This window comes from Ammospiza caudacuta, chromosome 3 (genome assembly GCF_027887145.1).
Source record: "Ammospiza caudacuta isolate bAmmCau1 chromosome 3, bAmmCau1.pri, whole genome shotgun sequence".
NCBI lineage: Eukaryota > Metazoa > Chordata > Aves > Passeriformes > Passerellidae > Ammospiza > Ammospiza caudacuta.
The window spans coordinates 59,353,933-59,366,182 of NC_080595.1; the positions used below are offsets into that span (position 1 = coordinate 59,353,933).

General features: G+C 38.9%; 1 protein-coding gene across 1 annotated transcript in view; it reads left to right on the forward strand.

The window, feature by feature from the left end:
* SYNE1 (spectrin repeat containing nuclear envelope protein 1) overlaps positions 1-4,458 on the forward strand; it is a 280,833-nt gene extending 276,375 nt beyond the window's left edge. Inside the window, exon 145 of the mRNA XM_058801698.1 lies at positions 3,471-4,458. Coding sequence (XP_058657681.1) covers positions 3,471-3,711 — 241 coding nt within the window. The 3' untranslated portion in view covers positions 3,712-4,458. The remainder of the gene's footprint in view (positions 1-3,470) is intronic.
* Positions 4,459-12,250: the final 7,792 nt, after the last annotated feature.

The window sequence follows — 12,250 nt, forward strand, 5'->3', positions numbered from 1 at the left end:
TTACATTGTCTCTCTTGAGCAGCTCTGTTCAGGTCTTAGTGCCATAGTGCCAAACTCCATTTCCTGCTCTCCCCAAGCCTCCCCAAGTGACTAGTGGATCCTCAAAGGTCACTTGCTGTTCCTGGAGCAGACCAAACCACATCACTCTTTGTGCCTTTGCCCACAAAATTATAAACTCATGGCTACACAGTAGCTCAAACACAAGGTTTGGGTTTGGCTTGCCATGATTCTTTTCCCAGTTATCTCCCTCACTCTCACTTGGGGCTTGTTACTTAAATATCATATACAACTGCTGTTTCTTAAACTTATTAGATTCACTCACTTTTGTTCTGTGCAAGAAGCCAATCCTGTCTGGTATTTGCAAAGACCTTCAGCATCTGTCATCATAGAGATGAAATTTACTGTTCTTATATTTTGTGCAGTAGTCTTTTAATAAAGATATTAAATTAAGGCCCATTCTTGATTAACTGCAGTAAATAGCATCCAACTAGGCCAGCAGTGCTTCTTTCAATGTAAGCCTGTTTTCCACATTCCATTAGTCACTTAGCAGTAAATTAACTTTATTTATTTCTATCAGCTTCACTTGAATGGTAAATTCCTTTTTGATAGCTTTCAGATGCTTACTGCAATACAGATTGGTTACATCAACCATATTTTCCTTGGGGGAAAAAAGTAGCAATCATCTTTACAAAAAGGTTCCCCTCTGAGCTGAAATTAAAGTTCGCTTTGACCGTCCTATGTATAGCCTGGTAAATTAGCTTCTCCCCTCTTGAAATGCTTAGAGAAGAGTTCCAATATCACTGACATTACAAACTCTCAAAGTAAGGGTAACTGTTGCTTGCACTTAGATTAATATATAAAATTTCTTGACACGAGGAAGCTCACTGTTGGTCCGGATTGCAGCTGTGCTTCCCTCTTTCATCTGCTAAATAGGAATTGTGTACTGGAGTGAGTAGCAGATGGCCTTACCTCTCTGCCTCCTCACAGTGTGACAAATGGTGGAGCAGTCAGAAGAGGCAGCTAAAGAGACAAGCTCAAGAACAGAAATTAGATTTTTCTCCAAAGTGGAGCACAGTACTTCAGCTTTCCTTTCTCCTGCCAGGGTAAATAGGTGTTCTGTCCTTAAAACTAGTGAGCTTTTTTTATTAACAATGTATAATTTTAAACATCTCTCCTTACCAAATCTATTAAACATTCTAAGATGGCCCATTCAGTATTTCAGCCAATTATGTAGATTGCAGAGGTGGGCCTGCCATAAACACAAGCAGTACAGCACTCAAACTTTTTATAACTCCCCCTCTGAAGATGTTTTTGTAACATTACATTATTTGCTTTTTGAATTGTTTCCATGCAGTATTATTCTTCAATACCCAACTTCACTGCAGAAAATATGGTTTGCTGTGAATTGTTTTAGTTTTTGAAAGTTTGTGTTCCTTTTGAGATCAGCCATGCAAGCTTACATTACGATTCTTTTTTGTAAAACACAAAGCAAGAAGTGCTGGATCATGCTACTAAAGGCATAAGAAAAAGAAAAGAAAAACCAGAAAGAAAAACTTTGCTACCTTTTGATTCAGATGTTTAGAAATTCCCCTTCTGACACCCAGTGATGCCCCAGAGTAATTCTGGAGCAATGAAGAAAATGACTTTGCTCATTAACACCAGTTAGCAGCTGCAGAAATGTGGTCACTTTTTGATTTGGATTAACAATGTTTATACAATGAGAGCCTTGTAAATAGGTAGGCTGTGCAATCAAATGCTTGGAAAGTAATTAAGCACTCCTTGTTCCCTTTGTTCCTGCCTCAGTCCATTAACTTCCTGTCTTGGTATTCTCAGACAGTAGAAGTCCTGATCTAACTGAGCTTTTGTATGGAATCTCTGGTGCTGTTTAATGTGCCATGTCCTTTCAATATCTTTTTTATAATACGTGATCCTTTGTTATGCGATAAGCAGCTTTCCATCTGCACTACAATACTGTGGATTCAGACAGCACAAGATCTGATGTTTTGATCATCACTGCTTCCTGGAATATTTAGTTCAAGCAAATGATTTAGCATATCTGCTAAATTAGTGTTTATGTATCTGTTGGCCACCTGAACTTTAGAATTTGCCTGGCTTTCTTGAAGTCCTCATAGTGGGGTGCTATATATATATATATATATATATGAACAAGAAAATAAAATACTCTCAAGCACAAAAATAACTCTTTTCTGAACATGTGCAAAGGGAACCCTTGCTAAGCCTGGCATTGTTTTGAAGATGATATTTTTATTTTTGGATGCTTCCTCACACAGAGTCAGATTTATCAGGGAGGCAGGATCAAAAGAACAAGGGGAAGCCAAAGAAACACTAAGGAAACATCACCCCATACTTACTTTACTGGGGAGCATTTGACCACAGCCAATAAGCCTGATTTCTCACATCTCTTTATGAGACTTTTTATCTCTTAAACTTTAGGAAATTATAGATTTTCTGAAGCTTCATGATCATAGCAACCATGCAATGTACTATAGCAACATATCTGAGACAAAATTCATGCTCTAATGTCCTAATAGCAGAGTTCTTGAAGCAAGGTACTTGAAGGTTCTGAGTTCTTCCATTTTTGGCTTGTGCTGAAAGACAGTATTTTCCCATGCCATTTAATTAGCACACTGAGACCATCAGATTTAATCTTTCCTAGTCACTCTTTTCAGCTCTTGACAATTTCAGTCAAAAAGAAAAATGTGAAATTTATGTCTTTATCTTTCATTAAATAATAGAACGGATTTTGGAAGTGTCCCTTTGGAAATATTTGTGTTAGATCTCTACTGCCGCATGGACGTATTTGGGTATGTGCCACTTCAAGTCAGATCCATCAACATAAGGGAGAAAATCACTTGGAAGGTGATGATGTCTAGTCAGTTGAGCAGATAGATTTTAACTGCTGATTCTGTGCAAGATGCAAAACACAATGTGCTTTGTAGAAAATAAGTCCCCATTATCTGCATACTGGTGTATTGATTGACAGAAAATTATGTAACAATCTCAATGCATTATACCCTCATGGATACTTTGTACATAAACAAATGTAGAAACTTCTGCAAATCAAATGCAACTGGCCATTTTAAACAAGAAGGCCCACCTCTTAGATAGCAGCATGCATTGAACAAATGTGGCAGGTATGGCCCACCTTTTATTTTCCCCATTTGCTATATGTGCTTTAAGTGGAGAATCTTCCCCAAAAATTATAAAGGGGCTGTGGGGTCACAAAGACCCTTATATTGCGATCATTTGGTGTTTTCCTACCCAATCTAGAAATCTGAGGTCTCTTAAAATTTTAGGGAAATAGCATGTTTGCTGAGAAATACCTCTGCAGTTGTCAATCCAAGTCTGTGCAAATTGTAAATCAGCCCTCAGGGGAGGTTGAGGGCCCAAGGGCAACCTCTGCTGCAGTAATGTTTTAGTGTATTCAACTGCCCATCTTCTTTCCTCAGGTCCACAAGAGGTGGCTCAGGTTCCTCCCCTTCTGAGGCTGGGCCAGCGTGGCGGTGCCCATCCTTCTTCCTCAGAGTCCTCAGAGCTGCTCTGCCACTTCAGCTGCTCCTGCTGCTCCTGATCGGGCTGGCATGCCTGGTGCCCATGACCGAGGAGGATTACAGCTGTGCTATGGCAAACAACTTTGCCCGCTCTTTCCACCCCATGCTGAAATACATGAATGGTCCTCCTCCATTGTGAAGGAGACCTGTGGGACAGCGGGAGCCCTTGCTGGAGTGCTGGCTGGGAGCAAGATGGTTTGAAAGGGTGACAGGGTTCAGCATGGCAGCTTTACCTGTCTGCTGTTGTCACTACTGTGCCCGAATCTTTCTCTGCTGGCACTCGGCTCCAAGCACATCAGTGTATCAGTATCAAAGTGCACAACGTATTACCTGAGTAGCATCATTTCAATACTTGCATCCTGGGTACTAAGGAGGATGCAGTGTATGTGAGGGAAGCCTCTTCTGTACAGCTTTTGGGATCTTTTAGCCACTTTATATCCAGGTCATTGCCCTGTACTATGCATAGCCAAGGACTTTATACTGTAGATCCTTTCCTGTGTGCTGCTCCAAACAACCCATTAGCCAGTCTTTGTTAAATACCCTCTCAGTATCTACAGTATACAAAATAACCAATGCTTAAGGAATTTTAGAGCATTTGTAACATACAATTTTAAAGAATCTTGTATGGCAATGTATTATTCCCTGTGGTTTCTGTTTCAGGCATGGTGTTCTAACTTTTGCTTTGGATGCACAAGGTGTAAATCTGAGAAGCACTTTTTTAAGGTTTAAAAAAAAATGGATGTAATAAATAAGATTGCAGAAGTTTTTATGAGGAAAAAATGTTGAATGTCAAGTTGAAAAACAACATATTTATGTATGTACAGTTTGCTAAGCCAAGTTTTGTTTGTATTGATTTCTTTGCATTTATTATAGATACCATAAAATATTTTGTCTACGTGCTTTTTAATGACAACTACGGGAACTTTTAAGTTTAGAATGAGATATGTATGGTATAAAAAAAAATAGAAGACATCCATATACACTTCAAAAAAGAATTAAAAAATTCTGTAACAAATTAATGGCATTAGGTATATGTTTGAATGACAAGATCTGGAAAATGACAGCTGGCAGAATACATGGGAAAGTATCACATTAGAAGTTGTGCTGATATTGAAGCCAGTACATGTTTTGGATTAATGGCTCATCACTTCAGGTTTTGCTTTTTTTCAAGCTGCTTCTTTAAGTTCCCTCTCACCTGTATGGGATGTTTTCCATCTGTATTTCTGTGTAGGCACTCAAATTTTGACAATGTGCAATCTTTGACAATTGGAGTTGTGCCAATCCACACTGAAAGAGATTTTTTCCTGTAGGTATACTGGAAACTTGATATTCTGATATTCCTTATATTCTCCATAGCAGCTCAATACCAAGATAGATTTTTACATTTTAACCATCATTATTTTAGTGGAATAGGCCCAAAACATAAGTGTAAATAGAAGAATAAGAGAACAAATTGAAAACTCATTAACTTTCCAGAACTATTGCAAAAACTTGCAGTCTACTCAATGGCACTCTGCCCAGCTTATCAGTCAGAACTCGACTTTGAAAGAGCAGGATTCTTCTCAATTATGAAAAAAAATACAGAGCATGACTCTAAGCTACTGCTCTTTAACAAGTTGGGGGAATTTGGAGCCATGACACACACAATGTGAATTTTTCTTCTGAGTAAGTGGTCCTGCTTAGAATATATTGGCTTGCATGACAGAGATTACAAGGCCAGAAAAAAATTACAAGCACATTAATTGCTGTTATGTAAAATTACTTTTTGGCATGTCATCCTTTGAGCTGTTATGAGTAGGTGGTCAGAGGTAGGGAACCACAAGCTGAATTCCAGCATTTGGAAGAGCCAAATAATGCTTCCTTTCCACATAAGTGTAACATTAACATTTTTGTGTAAAGGATTTTGTATGCTTACAGAATATTTTCAATGTCCAAGACACAAGTCTGGACTGACACAAATATGTGTTCTTTTCAAGACTGAGTTTCCTTCATTGCTATTCACAAGTAATGCTAGTCTAGATTAATATTCATAATCACTCAGTAGACATAGATAAGGAACACACATTTGGGCTACAAGGAAGAGCACATGTGATTTTGCAGAATTGGATCTTGACCCTAAAACCTGACACAAAGAAGGCAAAATTTAAATAAGTGGCCAGGCTCTCCTCAAGTTCCATCCCAAGTGCACCAGTGACTCAGAAGTCTACCTTAAGTTTCAAATCCCCACAAGGTATCAGTATATGCATTTATCACCACAGCATAGACCAGGTTAAAAGGGGCAGCTGTAGGGGAAAAAAACACACCCAGAAAGGTATCAAGCGTTGCAGCCAGTGGCACTAGCCAGCTTGGCAGCCTGGGCATCCTTCTCGTCCTGATAATGGGATGCTAAAGCTCTCTAAGTATGGTGCACAAGTTAGAATCCGAGATGCCCTGTCTCTGTGATAAGCCTGCAACCCAACACCTCTCCTCTTTCTGAAGCGTCACCTACTTGGGCTCTATAAACACAAGGGCTGATTTCTGGTGATGCACCTCGAGCCTCACCTGCAAGGCATGAGGAAAGGGAGGAGCTGCTGAACTCTGGATCTGTATTGACATTGTGTTCACACACAGAGAAAGTAGACTCTGCCTCTTTGGGAGTTCAGGTCATAACTATGTTGTATATTTTTCCCCTTTTCTACTGTAGATAAATGCATTCACTTCTGTAGTGGTTTAATCATCCCCCCAGCTAGACATACCTGGCAACTCTGAACCTTGCTTATTGGCTTTTAGTCACCTCAGAGCTAGTGAGTATTAAAAGGTTGCTCAGTGACTTCAGACTGTAGTATCAAGGCACTGTGTCATTATGCTTGTATTGATAATAGCGAAAAATAATGAGCACAATTTACCCTGGACTCTCTGCATCTCTTTGTGGAGCATCATTTGTGGACCATGCTTTGCAAAATCTGAAGGCAGAGTGATATTTAGAGACATCTGACAATGTTAGGAGTACAAATGATCTCAACTTGACAGAAGTAGTGTGCCCTCATTCCTCATAGCTGTGAGCATGATGATACACATTACCTATTCCCCACCCTGCTCCAGCAGCGAAAACAGCTTCTTTCTGCAGCAGATCAATAGTTCCTCACCACTGGTTTGCCACCCTTCCAGCTTTGTGAACACCTTGTGAGCAGTATCGCTCTCTCTGTCCTTAGAGTGTTAGAGTGTTTTTCTGCATCTGGCTATTGAACGATAACAAAGATACTGGGCTTGCTTATGAGCAGTCATCCCTGGCCCTCAGTCTTGTGTTATTTGTGGTTGAGAGATCTGTTTACAACTGATAGCATCTCTCAACATGCTCATCATCATCATCATGTGCATCTGAGTGGATGTGTGTCTGTGTATTCAAAGGCATAATCGACACTGGTTGCTCACAGCCTTCAAACTACAGATGCTATCAGGACTAGCAACTGTAGGAGGATTCTGAGAAATAAGAACAAGTCAAGGAGAAGAAATATAGATTCTAAAGCAATAGAAACCACAGATCTGCTCTCTTTCTGGCACTTACCATATTTTATTTGGTGTTTAAAGCAAAAGGTTATGGAAAGGAAAAAGGCAGGATAGTGAGTTTTGATTTAAGCTGGATGGTTTGGCAGCAGTCAAATACAGAATTCATCCAAAGCAGTATTCATGTAAATTGAGGGGGAAAGGAGAGTGCAGGGAGGGATCTTTTGGGTGATGTGTGTGTTTTATAGGCATAGAGTTCCCTCCATAAGGGAACTTGTCTGGCCACTGGCTGAGTGGTTTTAACCTTGGCAGCATGTTGTGAAATGCACTATAGCCAGCTGAATTCTGTTGTTGTTGCCCTGTTTGGCTGTAATTAGACCCAGAGGGACTTAGGCACGAAACCTGTATTTGTGAGAAGTAGTGCTGTGGTCATAATGTTAAGAACATTAGAATGTTTTAATAATATTCCCAAATAAATAAATAGGAATTATTTAGAGAATTCATTTGTCTTCCCAGAAAGGAGTAGATAAAGACCTGTGAAACAAGATACAAGGAAATTAATAACTGCTAGCTGAAGCACTGAAGATTTGTCATAGACTACAGCCTGGTTAAGTGACAGAAATTTGAATTTTGTTAGATGGTAGCTCTAAAAGCAGATAGGAACTGAAAGCTGTAGCATTTATTGTTTGGTGCCAGCTAATATATCATTCCAGAAATAAATTGGTCAAAACTGCTTTGTTCAAATAAGAATCTGTTTAAAGATCTGAAACACAGCAAATGGATTTGACCACAGTGATGTCTGAATTACACTGGCACATTTAACTTTTCAGAAGACAGGGTGCTTTAGGAAAGTATTGTCCATTGCTTGTATCAAAAGTGTCCTTGGTGAGGAGGGAGAGGTGCACCAGAGAGCTCTTCTGGTCAGGGATCATGCAGATGTGGATCTAGCTTGCACACAGGTTACTCAAATCAGGCCAATTTTTGTTTTCTGGCATGTTGTAATTCCTGGGAGACTGCTCTTATGGATGTTGAAATTGTGGGTTTTTCCATTCCTTTGTTTTTAGAAAGGATGTTTTAAAAAACAGCTGGAATTAAACCTACCAGAGTCCACTTTTTTGTATAAGTGTTCGCAAGGCTATCCAAGTGGGACATTCATGGCTTTAGTTGTTTTTTTTATAAACAATTCAGAAATTGTCTGGGAAGCTCTCCTGGCCATAGAGCTGCAAGTTAAACCATGGTTGCGATTTTGAGTCTTTTGCTAAACTTGAAGCATGGTGCTGGCAGGTACGAAGATTATGGGGGCAAGGGGAGAAAAAAGTACTGGAAGAAAGCATGATGCTGCAGGATTTTGGTTGAGACAGATACATAGATGATAGACAGATTAGATAGACAGATAAATAGACAGATAGATAAATACATACATACATACATACATACATATATACATACATATAAACAAACAAGACATTTTTGAGCCATCGTTTCTTTTCCTATTTTCAGATTTAATGTAAGCAAAAATTTCAGATTTCAGATTTAATGTAAGCAAAAATTAATCCTATGAGGACAGACTGGAATTCAGTCTTTCCTGCTTTCCTATGAATGGCTAAACTTTCAAGCTTTTATGTGCTCTCTTACCACAAAATGGACAGCACTTTTTGCTCTTCTCTAGAGTATAACATACTTGTTCATCTTTCCATAGATGACACAGGTTTTGAAGAGGTGAGTGAAAAATGTAAAGATTTGCTTCTTGTCACATTCTTTTTTGTCTTAGACAGTAGCATTCAATCTTTTTCTGTAGAGAAGCTAAATACCTTGGTCCCAAAAGCACTGCAAAATCTGGCTAAAAAATGCCTGAAAACACATCATTCCCTCATATGCACATTTTTCATCTGTTTAAAATGGCGGCATTCTGAAGTTATGCACAATGTGCAGGAATGGAAGACAGCAGGAGATAAATTTCATATCACCTGTATGCCAGCAGAAATGAAGACATTAGCAGAATGACACCTAAATACTGCAGCACAAAGTTCTTAAAGGGACATGAGGGCTAGTTAGCCTTGTTCCTGCTGAGATAAGTGACAAATGTTATTATTTTGATGGTCAATTTTCCTGAAGACTTCATGACCATTTTTACACTTGAGCCTTTGTGTCTGCAGGATGCCGTGGTGAATGGTAGTAATTGGAGCCTGGCTGGGGAGAAGAAAAAACACCTAGGCAGTGCCCTTCCTTGGGCATTCTTTCTATGTGAGCACTCTGATGAGTGCTATTTTATATGTTTGGATTTTCCTCTCCTCTTCACTGTGTAGGTGGTGGAGACAAGCAGTGTAATGCAGAGGAAGGTGATGTAAAGCTTTTCCAGCCTAAGTAACAGCTGTTTCATGGGGCTTTTAATGTTGCAGTTTCTGGATAGGAAAAAAAAATTAAATCTATCATTTAATTTTGGGGAGTAAGCGTGGCCAAAAGGCTCTTAATGAGGGAGGGTGTCCCACTGACTGAGCATACCGAGGCTTTAGCCCATGAAGAAGCTGTTATCATTGCATTATGGGGATTGCCTGAATTAACAGAAAAGAAAAGCAGTCAAATCAAATATTTTCTTTGATAATGCCTTAATTATGTCTTACCTTACTAATTAGTTAAATAGAATGAAATATGCTAGAACAAGACAGATGTCACTTACATGTCAGCAAAAAGAGAAAGAAGGGGTGTGGGGGATGCCAACTTGTCCAGCTGTGTGCATCTATATAGGATCCCCTGGGGAAGCTGCTCTGTCAAGTGTTGAGTGTGTCGTGAGGGAAGCAAGGGTGGTGGACTCAGGAGTTTTAGCTGCAAAACCTTTGCAATGAAATAGAAAGGAATGTCCTTCTTGTATAATTTTTCAAACTTCTTCACCCAACAGATGCAAAAAATTGGAAATGAAGCTGGAGTCTCAGATGGCTCCTGACTATTGAAATGTGCCCTGCCTGGCTGCAGAGGCATTAGTCCTGGTGAGTTCTGGGTGTCTGAGCAAGGTGACATCTCATCCACCTTCTCCCATCACAGAAGACACATCATGGGAGGGAATGAAAGTGAGGGAGACTGACTTTTTCAGTTGTCCTAATTGGCAGGGCAAAAGGCAATGGGTGCAAATTAAATCACATGAAATTCCATCTGAGCACAGGCAAAGTACTTTATAACATGAAGATCGTCAAAGAGTGGAAACGGGTGCCCAAAGAGGTAGAAGAATCTCCTTTTGTGGCTGTTTGACATTCAGCTGGGCATGGCCCTGAGCATTCTGCTTTAGGTGATCCAGCTCTGAGCCAGGAATTGGACTAGACAGTCTCCAGCGACACATTCCTAGCTCACTGCACTGTGATGCTGTGTTGTCGTGTCATGCTGCAGAAAGGGATGGGCAAAAGAATGCCGAACCTCAGTGTGTAATCCCAGGCAGCGTGCAATCCTTTGCTCATCCAAATTGTTACCATTTTTGCAGGGGTAAGTATGTTCAAACTTTATCTGTGCACTTCTTCATTTAGGAGCGCCATATTTTTGATTTTGCAATAATATTCTCTGATCTAGCTGCTTTTTTTAGGTTAAATCTCTAAGTTTAGTATTATGTAGCAACTGTCTTCTGAAGCCATTTCACCATGAACTGCAAGTGCTCATTTGGTCCTGTGGTTAAAATGAGATGGTGTCATATTTTGAATCAGCATTGAAAATTACTTTATTATGAGCACATGTACATGTGCAATTAGTTCCTATTACTCTGATGTGCCCTTTGTGGCCAAAGAGGCAACTTGCAGTCAAGTTCTTTGTTGTGGAAGTGCATTGCAAAACAATGACATTATTTGGAACCATTGTTCTGTTCTACTCAGCACTTAAAAATCCCAACAGTCCCCAGCATTCTTTTAAGAGTCTGAATAGGTTATTTGCTTTAACAAGCAAATAAGGTGAAGTTTTGCATGAACTAAGTATATTGCCTGTCTTGTCTTTCATGGAGATGATACTTGGAATCCAGGTAACCATCTTATAATTTTTTCCTTTTAAGTTAAGTACAATGAAACATCCCATAAAACTAAAGAGGTTTTACGTATATATTCATATAAGAAAAAAACCTGTGAGCCAATAGTCCTATGTTGAACCAGCATAGCACAGAAAATAGATTAAAAAATAATCAATATAGAGACCATATTCTCTCCGTGTTACTGATACATATATATATTGCAAGTATTGAAATATGTCAGTATGTATGCAAATGCTATAGATTATTGGTTTGATTATTTGAAAACACCAAATATAATTTTTAGATTGTTTTACAGAATAGAGTTGAGTTCAAAGGGGTCTTATGTTAATAAAAGTATCTTTCCTTTCACTTCATCCCTTCCCAATGCCTTAGTCAAGAAAATTTCTTTTCCTGAGGATTTGTTTCACTTGGGAAAAGAGTACTATTTCCCTTGATGTAAGCTAGCTCATGGGAAGTGGCAGCCAACTATAGAAGGCTAAACTCACACAATTTTTCTCTTCTGCCATAATCTATTTCACAAGCCAAAATAAGGAATGTAACCAAAATACTAAGAACATTAAAGCACATAACGTAATAGGTTCTTAGCTAACTTCCTTGGTGTCATTAGGATTGCTAGAGACTACGCTTAGCTTGTTTTTGACTCTAGATACGGAGTCTCTGATTCTTTACAGGGAAAGTGAGGAAACTAAGAAACAGTTTTAACTTTCATTTAGATGCACAGAAACAGACACATTCTAATTCTTTCAAAAACAGTGCACCATTTTGCTGCCCACTGGAAAACAATAAGCGGAGAAGCATATTTTTAAAACATGCAAAATATAACAAAATTAAACAATGTGTTCTGATTAATTCTTTATTTTCAACATCAAATACATTGATGAAAATCTTGCACCAATCAGGTAGCCTACCAGATTTTTTATTTAGACTTTTTTAGAACTTTTTTAGGCGCAAAACAAAGAAAAATATACCTCACCAAAACCAAAGACGTCAATAATTTCATATGCATCAGTGAAAGAACAGAATACTTCGACAAATACATTATGACAGCTGAGCCTATACCAAAGAAAGGACTTTGCATTGACAGACTACATAGTGCACACAAAAGCATTGGTTTCATAGTACATACAATAAGGTAATACATAAAGTGGCTTGGTAATGCAAGTCTCGTGACCAGCAGTCTATCCCTTCCTTTTTC